We start from the raw sequence: 18,179 nt of genomic DNA on the forward strand, positions 1-18,179 counted from the left end.
GAATAATTACGTAAATTATAAATTCATCCATAAAAAAGCTTAGATTTGTATCATATGATGTAATTTGCATGTCATACATCACTAAGTATATACTAACGAAACAAATATATTTAAGTTTTGACTTAATGTATCTAAAAAGTTCAATAAATATTTAATTAGCAACCAAATACCAAAATATTTATCAAAACATAAGGAAAATATTTTTAAGTTCTAAGTTCCAAATTTGAAATCCAAAATAAGTTAGCAAATGGAAACTAGCTAACTACAATATGAAATCCAAAAGTAAGATGAATATTAAGATAAAGTGAATATTTAATTATTCCCATTCTAAGGTTCTTATAACCACCGTCCTAAATTCCTAATCATCATCATTCATTTCATCATCTATGTAGACATTATATATTTGTATATTAGAGTTGTAAAAGATATCAAAATACAATTTCACACTCAATTATTCAAGTTATACCACTCAACAACAATTAAAGAGTATACACAAAAAAATAATCAATCTATATACAAATACAAGCATAACTGATAAAATTATATAAAAAAATATATATATATTTTAGTAATATTAGAACACAAATTAGTATATTGATCAAACAAATTTAACAATATTATAGCTTAAAATGCAGCAAAGCCAAGTCAAATTCTTCATTTAGAAATGATGAAACATTCTTTCATTTTGATTACAAGTGAATTAGAAACTAGAAAACATTTGTTTAGGTTGACATAATTTTATAAAATAAAAAATAAAAAGTCATACCATCACAATATGAAAAAATAAAAATCCTTAAAGCTTCATCAAAACAAAAAATTTATCCAAAAAAAAAAAAAAACAAAAAAATTATGTTTTTGGTAGGATCGGTAGGATCGGTAGAATCCCATACGATCCTATACGATCCTACATGATCCTACGTACGATCCTACCATTTTTACGATCCTAGTGCGATTCTAATCGTTTTAGTGAGGTGGGATCGTAAAATCGTGCGATCCTACGATCCAGATCGCGATTTTGACAACCATGCTTTCAACTACATGCAGTCTTGTTAGTGGCAATTAAGTTGAAAGGAAGAGCTTCAGCATGGTGTAAGCAATTCCAGATGCAGAGAGTAAGGATGGAAAAGAGAAAGATTCAAGAATGGCCCAAGATGAAAAAAGCCTTGGAGAAGCAGTTTCTACCTTTCAACTACATGCAGTCTCTTTACAAGAATATGCATAATTTGCGGCAAACAAGTTCCATGGATAATTATAATGAGAAGTTCTACAAACTTTTGTCAAAAATGGATCTACAAGAAACTGAAGAGCAGCAGATAGCGAGGTATCTTAGTGGATTGAAGCCTTCTATCCAAGATTCTTTTAGTATGTATCCATTGTGTACATTGTTTGAGGCTTACAGTAGGGCAATCATGATGGAAAGGCAACTTGCTAGAAAGGCAATGCAACTTCAAAACCTAGGTGGTTCAAGAAACCATGTGCTGCCTGCATCCAAGCCTTTGAAAGGCAATGGAGTCAACAAAGAAAGAAGTCAGAACTCAAGTGCCAGTGGAGTAGTATTCAAATGCTATGTGTGGTGAGAAGGGGCATAAGGCTAACAAATGTAAGAATTCTGCAGTACAAACCAGAAATAAAGCCTTAATATTAGAGGAAGATGAAATTTGTGTTGAGAATACAATATTAGAACTGGAAGCAATCCAAGAAGAGGAAGCAGTTGAGTTAGGTAAAGATACTAAATGGGAAGAAGGTCTCATGCTGGTGACTAGGAAGACCTTTCTAACTCCTAAGTTTTAAAGATGAGAAAGAAGGGCTTAGGGGTAACATCTTTTGCACTACATGTTCCATCCAAAACAGGGTGTGTAATTTGATCATTGATGGAGGGTCTTGTGAGAATGTTGTTTCTCAAGAAGTAGTACACAAGCTGATGTTGAAGACAACTGATCATCCTCAACCTTACAAGCTGTCATGGCTTAAAAAAAAGGGAGTTCTGTGAAGGTTGACAAGCAGTGCTTGGTGTCTTTCTCAATAAGGAAGCAATTCTTTGATGAAGTCCTATGCAATGTGGTCAAAATAAATGCCCTGCCACCTGTTGTTAGGCAGACCTTGGCAATTTGATAGAAGAACCATGCATGATGGGAGAAGGAACTCATACAGCCTGATTAAAGATGGGAACCATGCATGATGGGAGAAGGAACTCAATACAGCCTAATCAAAGATGGGAAGAAGTTCATTCTACTGCCACAAAAGAAGAAAGCTAAAGTCCTCTATTCCTAATTCTTCATTCTTGGTCACTAAGTCCTTTATGAATGAAAGTTTGGAAGTAGGGATTGTGTATATGTTGTTGTCTACTTTAGAGTTGGAGTCTATGAATATACCAGTAGAGACTAGGCAATTAACCTTGGGATTTGAAGATGTGTTTCCTACTGAATTGCCTAGTGATTTACCTCCCATGAGAGACATTCTACATTGTATTGATTTGGATAGTGCATCATTACCTAATAGGCCTACTTATAGAATGACACCTTTAGAGAAGGCAAAGATTCAAAAACAAGTTGGAGAGTTGTTGGCTAAAGGATACCTTAGGCCTAACACTAGTCCTTGTTCTGTCCCAGCCCTCCTTACACCCAAAAAGGATGGCTCTTGGAGAATGTGTGTAAATGGAAGGGCTATTAACAAGATAACAATAAAGTATAGGTTTCCAATTCCAAGGTTAGATGATATGTTGGATTGTTTATCTGGTGCCAAGTTATTTTCTAAAATAGACTTGAGGAGTGGGTATCACCATATTAGAATGAGATCTAGAGATGAATGGAAGACAGCGTTTAAAACTCCTCATGGCTTGTTTGAATGGTTGGCGATGCCATTTGGGCTAACAAATGCTCCAAGTACTTTCATGAGAGTGATGACCCAAATGTTGCAGCCTGTGTTGGGAGTCTGTGCAATGGTTTATTTTAATGACATTTAAGTGTATTCTAAGAGCTTGAATGATCATTTAGAGCATCTTAAAAGAGTGTTTGAGCTGTTAAGAGAGTATAAATACTATGCAAACACAAAGAAATACACTTTTGCAACAAATCAAGTGGGATTTTTGGGGTATGTCGTTTCTACAGAAGGTACCAAAATGGATTCTTCTGAAGTGCAGGCCATTCTTGAGTGGCCAATTCCCAAATCAGTCAGTGAAGTACGAAGCTTTCATGGCTTAGCCACTTTCTACAAAAGGTTCATCTAGAATTTCAGTTCAATAGCAGCACCTTTAACTGATTGTTTGAAGTAAAAGAACCTAGTTTGGTCAATTCAAGTCAATGACAGTTTTGTAGCTCTCAAGAAAGCTCTCACTACGGGTACAGTAGGGCCCATTAATAGTACTGTAGATAAAGGTCAAAGTTAGTTGAACTAGTACAGTAGGGCCCATGAATAGTGCCAAAAAGTGCAGTGAGACCCATAAATAGTAGCAAAAATAAGCTGAATAGTAAAATAATTTTCAGTTTTCATTTCAATCCAAACACACTACAACACTTGTTGTGCAAGTTCCAAACTTTGAGAAGACTTTTGAGTTGGATATAGATGCTTCAATCCATGGTATTAGGGGAGTTATCAGTTAAGAAACTAAACCTACAGCCTTCTTTAGTAAGAAACTCAGTGGTGCTAAATTGAACTATGGTACTTATGATTTAGAGTTCTATGCTTTAGTCCAAAATATCAAGAATTGGAATTACTTTTCTTTTTTTAATAAATATCAAGTATTGGAATTACTATCTTACCTATAAAGAATTTATTCTTAATATTGATCATGAGGCACTTAAGCACCTGCATAAGCAGCAAAATCTGCATAAAAGGCATGCCAAGTGGGTTGCCTATTTACAGCGATTCAATTTCTGCATAAGGCATAAGGCAGGTGTCTTAAATAAAGTGGCTGATGGACTAAGTCGAAGACAGGCCTTGCTTTGCCACATGCAAGCTATAGTAACTGGCTTTGATGTGTTCAAGGAACATTGCATGGGTGACAACAAGTTGCAGCCTGTCTTCGTTGCAATCAAGCAAAGCAACTATGCAGCCTATCCTGATTTCTAAAAGAAGGATGGCTTTTTGTTCAAGGGAGTACAACTACGTGTTCCCAAGTGTTCTTCAAGGGATCAATTGCTGCTGGAGGACCATAATCTAGGCCATTTTAAAAGAGATAAGACATTGACTACAACAGAAATACCATTGAAAAGGCATGGAAGTAGATGTGTCAAAGCTGGTCCAGAGATGTTTGATTTGTCAGAAATCCAAGGGAGTGACCACCAATGCTGGCCTTTATCTTCCTCTACCTGTGCTTTCCAAGCCTTGGGAGTTCATTAGCATGGATTTTGTCTTGGGTTTACCTCCAACAGTAAGAAGAGCAGACAGTTTATATGTTGCTGTTGACAGGTTTAGCAAGATAGCCCATTTCATTCCTAGCAGGAAATCCAATGATGCTTCCTGTGTGGCTGATCTTTTCTTCAGAAATGTCTACAAGCTCCATGGTCTACCTCACTCTATTGTTTCAGAAAGGGACACCAGTTTTAGGCCATTTTTGAAGGACTTTGTGGAAGAAGGTGGGTACCAGCTAAGATTACAGCACAACAATTCATCCCCAAACTGATGGACAGACAGAAGTAGTTAACAAGAGCTTGAGCAATATCCTCAGATGTTTGGTAGGTGACCATCCTAAAGAGTGGGAGGGGATTCTGCCAATTGCAGAATTTGCTTTTAACATCTCAATTAAAGTCAAAGCTATAGTCCATTCAAGATAGTCTATGGCAGTAATCCTACCAGTGTCACTGATTTGGTAGCCTTGCCAATACTCCAGAGGGTTCATCGAAAGGCTACGAACATGACAGAAGTGATGCAGCAAGTCCACCAACAAGTCAAGGCCAAGCTAGAAGCAACCAATGCCCAATACAAAGCTGCAATTGATTTGCACAGGAGACTGTTTGAAGTTGGGGACTTAGTTTGGGTGTTGATTTCTAAAGATAGAAGACCAGAAGGACAGTATGCTAAGTTGAGACAAAGGAAGTATGGTCCTTGCAGGGTGTGGAAGAGAATCAATCACAATTCCTATGAGATTGAGCTACCTTCCCACATGTCTATCTCTAATATTTTCAATGTTTTGGCTTACTCCTTACTGTGATCCAATGGAGGCCAAGTGCTTTCTAAGAAGGGCAGCCTGATGTAGGAGCATCTTCTAAGCTGTTTTAAGATGTTTGATTGAGTCAAGCTAGCAGCCTTAGCTGTTGAGAACAGTTAGTTACAGCTATCTTTGTGTCCAAGCAAGGGCCTTAATTGGAACTTCATTTTTGCAAAATCAAATTTTCAGGTACATCTCGATTGCTTTAAAATCAAGTTGTAGGTCACATTGACTAAAGCTGGCAATGGCTGATGTGGCAATTTCAAAAAAAAAAAAAAAAATCCTAATTGGAACTCGTTTTTATCAAAATCGAGTTGAAAGGTCCGTTTGGTTGGAGAAATGAAAAAGTAGGAGGATAGAAAATAGGGAGAGGATGGAACATAGGGAGAATAGAAGAGATTTTAGTTTCCCTCATTTGTGTTTGGTTGGGACATGGAAAAGTGAAATGATGGAAAATGTAGTTTGTATAAATTTACTCTCATGTCCCTATTAGATAAAAGAAGTAATAAATTATATTTTTATCACAAATTTATAAATATATATATATATATATTTATTTATATATATATATATATATATATATAAGAACCCAAAAACTATTATCAAAAAAAAAAAAAAAAAAAAAAAAATGAGGGAAACAGGAAACAAAAATATAAAATGGATGGAAAAAAAAGCAACAACAACAACAACAAATGAGAAGTCAAAAGTGAAGTTGGTTGGGGAAATTAATAAGAACGTTGCACAGAGAAGTTAGTGAACTTTGCACAGTAAAGAAAACAGAGGAGAAAAACCAAAAAAGGTAAGGAGAAGAACGTTGCAGTGAGGGACATTTTTGTTCAAATAACCGGTCCAATTTTCTCCCCATTTTGGGGAAATTACAGTTTGGTGGGCCCAAAGAGAAAATGCATGGGCCCCACCAAAATTTTTTCATCCTTTCTCTCCTTACCAAACAACACCAAATGCTATTTCTCTCCTTTCTTTTCTATCCTCCCTAGTCCACCTCCAACCAAATGTAGCCTAAGGAAACTCGAGTCATCTATGAACTATTTGTGCCTACTATTCAAATTATCTGAACAGAACTTGACTTAAATGAACTAGAGTTTAAACCAAATGTCCCTATTTCAACCAAAGTTGTCAAAAAATCAGTCAGAGCTTCCCCAACAACATTGGCAAACACAAAATCCTCTCTATTTTAGAGAGTCTAACCACAAAATGATGCTCTAATAGCCTCTCTAAAATGCAAAAACTTTTTATGAACAGTCACTCTCTTTGCCTGGAGTGCTACTATTCATTAGCAAAAAAATTAAACAAAATAAAAAACAACCGATTAAAATATTCATCTTTTATCTCAACAGCTACAAATCAACCCACCTCCTTTCTCTCTCAAACGTCTCCAAACTCAAGGGGGAGGTAAACCAGTTAGCATACACTTGGCAGTGGGGAGGAGGACGAGCAGTAAAGGGGTCAATGCAAAGTTGCACAGTTAACACCAATCTCCACTGCTTTTGTCCTTAGGGCAACTCACTCTCGGGTTTTGGCTGATCGCAACTGGCCTTCGCAGCAGCGATCTTTCTCTATCTCTCTCTCTCTCTCTCAACAAGTTTTGCCCTATGTTCCACGAACAGAGACACGAGTATGGGTACGATATGAGTATGAGGGTACAACATTTTTTGAAAAATTAGGGTACGGCATGTTTGAGGTACGGCTATTAATTAATTAATTAATATTTATTTTTAGTTATATTTTAAATATTTTTGGACATAATTTATATTTATTTTAAGATTTAAAATTATTAAAACCTATCAATCAATTTTTTGGTACTTATTTTACCTACAATGTTTCAATTTAATAAATATAAAAAATAAAAAAAAAATTATATCACAGCAATAATACATAACCAAAATTTTTTTTTTACCAAATGATATTTCAACTTAATAAATACTAAATAGACAAATTGCTCACAGCCAGCCAGCAAGTCACAACAAATAAAATAAGCCACTACAAGTGCTAAGCTAAACAACAAAACAAATAAATAAATAAACAGGTCACAACTACAAAATTACAAATGCTAAATGACAGGTCACAACGAAAGTAAAAAAAACAAGAGAGAAAATCCAAACGCAGAAAACCAAAATAAAAAAGGAAAGAAAGAAGAGAAAACCCAAGTTGATCGCCAGACCCAGGGCCAAAGGGTGAGAGAGAAACAAACCGGCAGAGCCTTGGTGACAACGGAGGGGCTTCATCGTCACCAATCTACATCGGAGGTGCTTCATTGGTTGCCGATCTATGCAAGAGGGCAAACCAAGAGGGAAACGTGAGAGGGAGGCTAAGAGAGTAAGAGAAGGCTGAAGGCTTTTCGTTTGATCGATGGTCAGTAATGGTCCAGGTGTAAAAATCCAGTTTTTTTTACACTATCCCATGTCCAGGACGTACCTAGTGTGCCTCGAATGTGTCCACGACGTACCAAAAAAAAAACAATTTTTTTTAATCTCTAGGTACGCGCTAGGTATGTTTTTTTAGGTGTCTTACCAGTACCCATGTCCAACACGAGTACTTGGCCAAATTTGGTGTGTCCATGAAACATAGGTTTTGTCTCTTGCGATCTCTCTCTCGCTCTCTCTCTCTCTCTCTCGACTATTTTTGTGTTTGAGTCTCTCTCTCTATGCAACATGGAAAAATGTGAAGTAAATAAAATGGTTGTGGTTGAATAATAAATTAGGAGTGAAAATGTGTGGTATTTATAATTATAATGAACAGTTGAGTTAATCCCTTGGTGCTTAAATGTGTGGTCTTTAAAATTAGATAGGTTTTTTATTTTGAGAAAAAATAGAAAGGGGGCATTATAAGTTAGTAAATAATAATAATAATAATAATAATCTAAAAAATTAGAACTAAGCAACAATTAATGATTTTTTATTAAAAATTTAATGGATAAATAAATTTCAAATCAAATTACATAGATTTAATAAATGAAAATTAATGTGAACATGAAAAATATGACCATTAAAAAAAAAAACTGTTGGAAAATATGTTGAAAGTTTTGAAAATATTATTGCTGGGAGATTTAAAAGTAAGCTGGAGGGGAATTTGAAAAATATTGTAGTTGGGAATGGATAAAGGAAGAATAAAGGAAGATTAAAGAAAGAATGAAGAAATAGTATTTTAATGGGATAGAGAAATGAGAGTCTGTTAGAAAGTGTATTTGAAAAAGAAAGTAGGCAAAAGGCAAAAGTATCCAAACAATACAAAAAATTGGAGAAGCTGTTGAAGATACTCAAATAATATTGCTACTTTCATTATTTGTTTGAAAGTAGTTGATCAATGAAAACCAATGCTTCACACATGTTGGATTTTAATGTAACCCCTCAACACCAAACAACACCATAACAAGTGTTGTTGATTGTGGAAGTGTTTTAGGGTTTTAATTAGTCAACCTTAACACACAAATTATTATTTATATATAAAGTACATGATATTACTGTTTTGCCCCTCTTACTCATAACACTCCCCCTTAAGCTAGAGAGTATATATCATACAATCCTAGCTTGTTACATAATAAACCCAAACGACTCTTACATAAAGCTTTAGTAAACATATCAGCAATTTGGACTCTTGTAGAAACATATGAAGTAGCAATTACACCAACTTCTACTTTCTCCCGAGTAATATGACAATCTACTTCAATATGCTTGGTTCGCTCATGGAACACAGGATTGGAGGCAATGTAAATTGCTACTTGATTATTACAATGCATAGTCATAGGCAGCTTCACAACGAATCTTAATTCCTCAAGCAAATGCTTAATCCACATAAGCTCACATGATGTGTGTGCCATGGCTCTATACTTAGCCTCTGCACTAGACCTGGTAACAACAGTTTGTTTCTTATTTCTCCAAGTAATCAGATTTCCTCCCAGAAAAGTGCAATACCCAGTAGTGGATTTTCTATCTAACAATGATCCAGCCGAGTGTAGGCTTCTACCCGTAGGTGACCATTAGCTTTATACAGAAGACCATGGCTTGGATGTGCTTTAAGATACCTCACAATTCGAATAACTGCCTCCCAATGTGGAAGGTGAGGATCTTTCATAAACTAGCTCAAAACACTAACTACAAATGATATATCTAGGCAAGTAATTGTGAGACAATTTAGTTTACCAACCAAACAACGATATCTCTCAGGATTAGATAACAGCTCCCCCTGATCTTCATACAATTTGACATTAGGATCCATAGGAGTCTCCACTAGTTTAGATCCTAACAAGCTAGTTTCTTCCAAAATATCCAACACATACTTCCTCTATGATAAACTGATGCCTTCTTTAGATCGTGATACCTCAATATCCAAGAAATAACGAAGTTTACCCAGATCCTTAGTTCAAAAAGAGTTTTGAAGGTATATTTTCAAATCATCAATACCCTGCTTGTCATCTCTAGTAATTATAATATCATCAACATGTACTATCAACAAAATCTTTCCTCTATCAGAGGTATGAGAAAACACAGAGCGATCAGAGTGTCAACGTCGCAATCCAAACTTTAACACTATTTCACTGAATATACCAAAACAATCTCTAGGAGATTGTTTAAGACCATAGATGGCCTTATGCAACCTACACACTTTTCCAGACTCCCCCTAAGCAACAAACCCCAGTAGTTGCTCCATATACACCTCTTCCTTCAAATCGCCATTCAAGAAGGCATTTTTAACATCTAACTAAAATAATGGCCAACACAAATTAGCAGCCAAGGAGATCAAAATCCGGACAGAAGAAATTTTAGCTACAAGTAAGAATGCCTTGGCATAGTCAACACTGTATGTCTGGGTATACCCTTTGGCAACCAAGCGAGCCTTCAAACGCTCAATAGAACCATTAGGCAAATACTTCACAGTATACACCCAACGACAACCAACAATAGTTTTCCCTAGAGGACGAGTAACTAAAGACCAAGTAGCATTTTTAGACAAGGTAGACATTTTTGTCTCCATAGCAGATTTCCAACCAGAGATGGACATAGCCTCTTGAACAGACTTAGGAACAACAGTAGAATTCAAGGATGTGGTAAAGACATGAAGAGATGAAGACAAGTGACCATAAGAGACAAACTGAGAGATAGGGTGAGAGGTACAAGAACGCTTACCTTTGCGCAAAGCAATTGGAAGAGAGGTAGGCTCAGGAGTCGGATCACTAGGCGGGGTAGAGGTCTCTGTTGGAGGTTTTTGCTAATGACAATATACCTGGAGTGGTTTCTGAGGAGATTCAATAGGAGACACAGGTGGTAGGAAAGGAAGACAAGGAGGAGAACTGTCACTAGCAACTAAAGGAGATAAATAGGACTGAGATTCATCAAATGTGACATCAGCACTAATAAAACGACGCCAAAGTGTAGGTGAGTAACATCGATATCCTTTCTGAGTACGAGAATACCCAAGAAAAACACATTTAATGGATCTAGGATTGAGTTTGTCACTCCCTGGACCTAAGATATGAACATAGCACACATAACCAAAGATCTTAGGAGGTAGATGAAACAAAGGTGCATTAAGAGAAAGCATTGTATAAGAGATCTGACCACCTAGAACAGTGGAAGGCATATGATTAATTAGGTGACAGGCAGTGAGAACAGCATCACTCCAATATGATTTGGGAACATGCACATGAAACTTTAAGGCATGAGTGACCTCTAACAAATGACGCATTTTGCGTTCAGCAACACCATTTTGTTGTGGAGTATCAGGGCATGAAGATTGGTGAATTATACCATGATCATCAAAAAATTGAGACAAAGATGTATGAAAATATTCACGACCATTATCAAACGGAAAAATACGAAGTGAAGCATTAAACTGAGTCTTTATTTCCATATAAAATGATTTAAAAATTGGGTACAATTCAGACCGTTCTTTCATAAGATAAAGCTAGGTGACTCTAGAATAATCAACAACAAAAATGACAAAATATCTAAATCCCAATAATGAAACTTAACCACGTTTTTCAGTCTCTATGGATACAATGCTAAGTATTACCTCTCTCGCTTGCAACGTTGCTCAGCCAAGTGTCTCGGGTTTGGTTCCTGGGTCTGGGTCTTCAACGCCTCATCCTTTCATTGCATGCGACAGATTTTGGGCGTCCTTCGTTGCTCTCTAGTAAGCTACCAGATCAGCCACCTCTATTCACACAAAAGGTGGGTATTAGCATTCTGACGAGTGACGCAGTAGGAATGGGGTCAGAAGAGGGGAGTAGTGAGACTTCACCACACGATTTTGGTCCTACAATCAGTGATTTTGTTGGTGATTTGAGCAAAACATGGGGCATTTCTAAGGATTGGATGCTCGAACTTCGGGACAGGAGGAAATTAGTTATTCCGCTTTCCGCATGCCGTTCTTCTGAATCCGTGTCGGAACAGACCGCTTCGGAGGGTGTAGTTAATCCAGGTTTGGTCTTCTCTTTTTAATGAGGGACAAATTATTAGTTAGGCTCCTGAGTGTGATGGTGTTGGGAACTCAGTTGTCTCTAATTTTGGGTCAGAGGGTGAGGCTTGGGACTTTGATGAGAGGCTGTTGGATTGGGAACATTTAGGCGAACCATTAGAAGTGGCACCTCTGGCGATGGATAATTCAATGGTTACAGAGATTACTAAAGTTGAGGAGATAGGGTGTAAGAGGGATGTAGATTACACCAAGTTGTCACAATGGATAACTAATAGAATTAAAGCTTTCCAGAAATCTATTGGGACTTCGCTTAAGGGTTTTGAAGAACAAGTTACAGGTTTGCTCTTAGCTTTAGAAGCTCGAAGAAATAAGCGAATGCTTGATGTAGCTTCTAAGAGGAAGATGGGTAAGGCTGGGCACAAAGGGCATCATGAATTAAAGAGTTTAATGAGTTCATGGGGTGATGAGAATGAGTCAAAAAGGAACAGGAATGCTAGTAGGGATCGGCCTGTTGTAGTGCATCAATGAATTTGAGAATTGTTTCATGGAATGTGAGAGGGTTGAATGAGCAGGATGAGAGACTTCAGGTCAGAAATTTGATCCGTAAGTGGAAAGTAGATGCTGTTTATCTACAAGAAACTAAGATGGAGTTTATTAATAGAGGTGTCATTTGTAGTTTGTGGGGAGGTCAACATGTAGATTGGCTTTACTTAGGCTCTTTGGGTGCTTCAGGTGGGGTTTTATTGATGTGGGACAACAGGGTTGTGGATAAGGTAGAGAAAGCAGTGGATCGTTTCTCTGTCTCTTGTAAATTCAAAAATATGGTGGATCATTTTGTTTGGGCTTTCACTGGTGTTTATGGTCCCAATAGTGATAGAGACAGAAGTTTCTTATAGGAGGAGTTAGCTGGCCTTCGTAGTTGGTGGGATGTGCCTTGGTGTGTGGGAGGTGATTTTAATGTGATGCGGTTTCCTTCTAAACGTTCAGGTTCTGCAAATTTCACTTTAGCTATACATCAGTTTTTAGCTTTTATCTCTGAGCAAATCCTTATTGACTTGCCTTTGGTTGGGGGGAGTTTCACTTGGTCTAATTCTAGAGAGGTTGCTTCAAGATCTAGATTGGATAGGTTTCTAGTGTCAACAGATTGGGAGGAGAAATTTCCATCTGTTTGTCAACGCCATCTATCTAGGTTGCTTTTGGATCATTTTCCTATCCTTCTTGAGGGTAGGAATTTACATGGAGACAAAAAACCTTTTAGGTTTGAGAACATATGGTTAAAGGACGAGGGATTCTTGGAAAGGTTGAGTTCATGGTGGGAGTCCTATTATTTCCAAGGAACTCCTAGTTTTGCTTTGGCTAACAAACTGAAGTTGTTGAAATTGGATTTAAAAAGATGGAATGTGGAGGAGTTCGGCAATATGGGTCTGCAGTATTTATGGAAGGAGTTTAATGCGTTGGAAGTTATCGAAGATGACCAAGTTCTTTTAGCGGAGGAAAATAATGATAAGGATCGAATTCGTGGAGAGCTAGAAAAAACAACTTTGTTGGAAGAAATTTGCTGGAGGCAGAAATCTAGGGCTCTTTTTCTTAGAGAGGGAGATAGGAACACAAAAAATTTTCATCGTATTGCAAATTCGCATACAAGACACAATACTATTGATAGGCTTATGGTGGATGGAGAGCTAGCTACAGATCAAGGGATCATTGAGTGGTGCATTAGTCATTTCTATAGGCAGTTGTACACAGAGAATGAGGTCCACAGACCTCTTTTGGATGAGGTTTTTCTAGAATTTCTGAGGAAGATGCCACTTGGTTGGACAGACCTTTTGATGAGGAAGAAGTATTTGGAGTGGTCCAAGATTTCAATGGTGATAAAGCGCCAGGTCCAGATGGTTTTACAATGGCATTTTTCCAGTCTTGTTGGTGCTTGGTGAAATCAGATATTATGAAGGTGTTTCATAATTTTCATGCCCACGCTGTGTTTGAAAAGAGCCTCAATGCTACTTTTCTTGCTCTCATTCCAAAGAAAATTGATGTTGTGGATGTCAAAGACTTTTGGCCTATTAGTTTGGTGGGAGGGTTGTACAAGATTATTGCTAAGGTGTTAGCCAATCGAATGCGTAGGGTGGTTCACGGCCTTATTTCTGAATTTCAGAATGCCTTTGTGAAAGGTAGACAAATTTTAGATTTTGTCCTTATTGTTTCTGAGTGTTTAGATAGTCGATTGAAGGCAGAGGTTCCGGGGGTGCTATGCAAACTGGATATTGAGAAAGCATATGATCATGTGAATTGGAAGTTTCTCATGTTTCTGTTACAGTAGTGTGGCTTTTCTGAGAAGTGGAGAAGGTAGATTAGGTGTTGTATATCAACTGTTAAATTCTCATTTTGATCAATGGTAGCCCTTCTGACTTTTTTGGGAGTTCTAGAGGACTTCGGTAAGGTGACCCTTTATCCCCTTTTCTCTTTGATACTATCGTAGAGGCCTTGAGCCGTACGTTGGTTGCAGCTACTGCAGCAGGGCAGTTTTCGAGCTTCACAGTGGGGAATGTGACTGGTTCCTTGATGACGATGTCTCACCTTTTGTTCGTGGATGACACACTTGTTTTCTGTGATGCTGATAGCAATCATATAACAGCTTTGCGTGGGATTCTCTCTAGATTTGAGGAGATGTCAGGGCTAAAAATTAATTTAGGAAAGTCTGAATTGGTTCCAGTTGGGGATGTGCCTAATCTTCATGAGCTAGTGGAGATTTTGGGCTGTAGGGAGTCGACTATTCCGCTGAAATATTTAGGTCTTCCGTTGGGTACTTCTTTTAAAGATAAGACAATTTGGAATCCTATTTTGGAGAAGATGGAGCGAAGGCTAGCTGGTTGGAAGAGGTTGTATTTATCTAAGGGGGGTAAGGTTACCCTTATTAAGAGTACTCTCTCTAGCCTACCTACATATTTCCTTTCTCTTTTCCCTATCCCAGTCAAGGTGGCTAAGAGGATGGAGAAATTACAAAGGGACTTCCTTTGGACTGGTATGGGGGACGAGTGTAAGATTCACTTAGTAAATTGGTCTAAGATATGTAGGCCAATGAAGTTTGGAGGGATAGGCATTAGGTGTTTGAGAAGGTTTAATTTTGCCTTATTAGCCAAATGGTTGTGGCACTATGGTTTGAAGAATGATGCCCTTTGGAGAAGGGTCATTGGGTCGAAGTATGGGAATGAGTGGGGTGGTTGGTGCACAAAATCTGTCTAGGGCATATGGTGTTTGTTTGTGGAAGTTCATTCGGAGTGGCGGGGGGAATTTTTCCAAGTTCATTCAGTATGAAGTGGGTGATGGAACTCGTGTGAAGTTTTGGGATGATGTGTGGTGTAGGGATCATCCTCTTAAGGAGGTGTTTCCAGATTTATATAATATTAGTAGGACAAGAGATGCTTCAATCTCAGAGTTTATGTGCTTTGTAAATGGGAGAGTTTCTTGGGACATTCAGTTTCGTCATTTAGTGAATGATCAAGAGTCACAATCTTTGGATTCGTTTATGGTTTTGATCTATTCCACAAAGGTGCAAGGTGTTGTTTCTGACAATCTTTGTTGGAAGCCAGCCAGCAGTCAAGGTTTCAAGGTGAGTGGGTATTATCATTCTATTTCACCTTCTACTGGCATTTCTTTCCCTTGGAAAATGGTGTGGCAATTGAATGTTCCTCCTTGGGTAGCTTTTTTCTCTTAGACTGCGGCTTTAGGCAAGATTCTAACTATAGACAACCTTCGGAAGAGGCATTTTGTTATCCTTGAGTGGTGTTTTATGTGCAAAAGGTGTGGGGAATCTGTAGATCATCTCCTCCTTCACTATCCTATAACTTATGAGATGTGGAGTATGATCTTTTGCTTATTTGGTATTTGCTGGGTGATGCCTCAAAGGGTAGTGGATTTGTTGGATTGTTGGACATGCAATTTCAGGCGTCATCATAATATAGTTTTTTGGAGGCTTTTGCTGCACTGTTTGATATGGTGTATCTGACGGGAACGGAATTCTAGAAGCTTTGAGGGTCGTGAATGGTCCATGATTGAGTTTAAGTCTTTCTTCTTTTTTACTCTTCTCGAATGGTGTCTTGTTTTCCCTTCCTGAGTTGCTAGATCTTTGTAATTTGGTTTCTTGTTGTTTTTGCCTATAAAATAAAAAAAATTAAAAAAAATAAAATAAAAAAACCCAACAGCGAGGGAGTGTTTATTGGACCCCAAATATCAGAATGAACTAAATGAAAAGGACTACTAAGACGACTCTCACGCCTAGAGGCAAAAGGCACTCCATGGTGTTTACCCAACTGACATGCTTCACATTGTAAAGACTCAATTTGACGACACGACAGAACTAATGACTTCAAATTCTTGAGAGATGGATGACCAAGGCAACAATGATGCTAAAGAGGCAAGATAGACAAATGAGAAGCCACTAAACGTGAAGAACCACGTCGATCCAAGTAATAAAGTCCACCAGCTTCATGCCCTCCACCAATAATCTTCCCTGTCTTAAGATCCTGAAAGATACAATGAGCGGATAAAAAAATGGCAACAAATTTCAAAATTTTAGTAAGCTTACTAATTAACAAAAGGTTAAAAGGAAAATCAGGAACATATAAAACAGAAGAGAGAGAAAGATTAGGACTAAGATTGGCAATGCCCAAACCAAAAACTGTAGTGGCTGAGCCATTTGCCAATGTAACATTGGGAAGACTACTAGATTGCTCAAGGTCCGAGAGTAAACTTGAGGTACTTGTCATATGATCAATAGCACTTGAGTCAATGACCCAAGGGTCCTGAGTGGCAAGACAAGCAACGAAAGTACCTAGTGGAGCCAAAGTAGCAGTAGAACCAAACCCAACAAAGTTGGAATGCAGAGACAAGGCGATTGTACTCTTCCTCAGGAATAGAGACTACTTTAGATGTTGGAGGAAGTGACTGTGAAGGTGGTTCTTGAACTTGAAAACTAGCTTGGTGAGCCAAGGGTTTACAATACAACTCCCAACAAAAGTCTACTGTATGATTCTCACAATGACAATAAGTGTACTTACGAAGACTACGTCCTTTACCACGACCCCCTTGTTCACTCCCACAACCCCCTTGGTCATGACCTCCACGGCCTCGACCCCCACGACCTCGACTTCCACGACCACCTCTATTACTCCCCATATAAGTGGTAAACGCAGATTTATCACCAGAAGGTAATGCATCAGTATTGGAGGAAAAGAAAGGGTTAGTACTCGAATCAGATAATGTGGCCTGTCGAAGTCTACCAAAAACTTCACTCAATGAAGGGAGGTCTGGACTAGCTAAAATTTGTGATTTTACTAGATTCAAACTTTCAGGCAATCCAAAAAGGAAGTGAGCAACATGCATAGAATCTCGTTGTTTCTTCATAATTTTAATATCAGAGGAGATAGGTTGATAAATATTGAGTTCTTCACATACACCCTTAAACTTGCTATGATAGTCTTCTAAAGACATATCACTCAAACTCAAGGAAAAATAATTTTGATGAAGATCACAAATCCGCTTCAAATTGTTAACACCAGAGTAAAGTTCCTTGGCTTGTTCCCAAACAAGTTTAGCAGTTGGTAAGAAAACCAAACTACAACTGATCTTAGACTTCATGCTATTCCACAAACAACTCCTAATTTGTGCATCTTCGGCTCTCCAATCAGCAAATTTAAGGTCTGTAGGTATAAGAGGTTCCTTAATCACGTAATCAAACTTCTTTCTACTAAGAAGAAAGACTTCAACTGCCTGTGCCCACTGAGCATAATTACTACCATTTAGATGAATGGAGGTAATTGATAACATATCAGGCTAAAGAAATAAGCTGGACTAAATTAAAACAAACTCCAACCAATAACCAATGTACTTCAACCAATTAGCCACACCAACAGTAACTCATCTATCAAAGAATCAACACCAAACTATTCCAAAAACAAGGCAGCAACAAATCCATACCAACACCCAACAAAAAAATGTCTAATCCACCACTAAACATCAACCTAAGGCTGTCTAAACAAATAAGCAAAGAACGTATTGAAGAAGAGAAGAAAATCAAACCATGGTTGAAACCCTCAATTGAAAAACTCCGGCGGTGGCGCTAGGGTGCAGGAGTAGCGGCACGAGGACTAGCGAGTAAGCTAGGATGGTCGCCAGAGGCGGGCGAGTAAAACCCTGCCTCTCTCGCGATCAGGTGACGTCGATCTGGTGTCGCGAGACCGGAGTGAGGGTCATCGACGCTAGACAACTCCTTCAACCACTAAATCAAGATCGTCGGATTCTCTATTAGGGTCGTCGGAGCTAGCGAGTAAGGATATCGTTGCCGGCAACAACAATATCGATGGTTGGTGGTCGGAGGGTTAACGGCAGCGGCGGGTTGGTGGCTCTGATACCATGTTGTTGACTGTGAAAGTGTTTTAGGGTTTTAATTAGTCAACCCTAACACATAAAACATTATTTATATATAAAGTACATGATATTACTGTTTTGCCCCTATTACTCATAACAACAAGGATACAAAATTGATACAAAATTCTAATCATAAACAATTAAGACCAATCAAGACAAAGGGCATGAAAGAAAA

General features: G+C 38.0%; 2 protein-coding genes across 2 annotated transcripts; both read left to right on the plus strand.

The window, feature by feature from the left end:
• Positions 1-12,102: 12,102 nt before the first annotated feature.
• LOC126704907 (uncharacterized) lies at positions 12,103-13,512 on the plus strand. The gene is made up of 2 exons (XM_050403895.1): positions 12,103-12,463; positions 12,566-13,512. Exons 1-2 carry the CDS (start codon positions 12,103-12,105, stop codon positions 13,510-13,512), a joined length of 1,308 nt encoding a protein of 435 aa, XP_050259852.1.
• Positions 13,513-14,146: 634 nt separating this feature from the next.
• LOC126704908 (uncharacterized) lies at positions 14,147-15,293 on the plus strand. The gene is made up of 2 exons (XM_050403896.1): positions 14,147-14,457; positions 14,744-15,293. Exons 1-2 carry the CDS (start codon positions 14,147-14,149, stop codon positions 15,291-15,293), a joined length of 861 nt encoding a protein of 286 aa, XP_050259853.1.
• The last annotated feature ends 2,886 nt before the right edge of the window (positions 15,294-18,179 follow it).

The sequence above is a fragment of the Quercus robur genome, chromosome 11, assembly GCF_932294415.1.
Source record: "Quercus robur chromosome 11, dhQueRobu3.1, whole genome shotgun sequence".
Lineage (NCBI taxonomy): Eukaryota > Viridiplantae > Streptophyta > Magnoliopsida > Fagales > Fagaceae > Quercus > Quercus robur.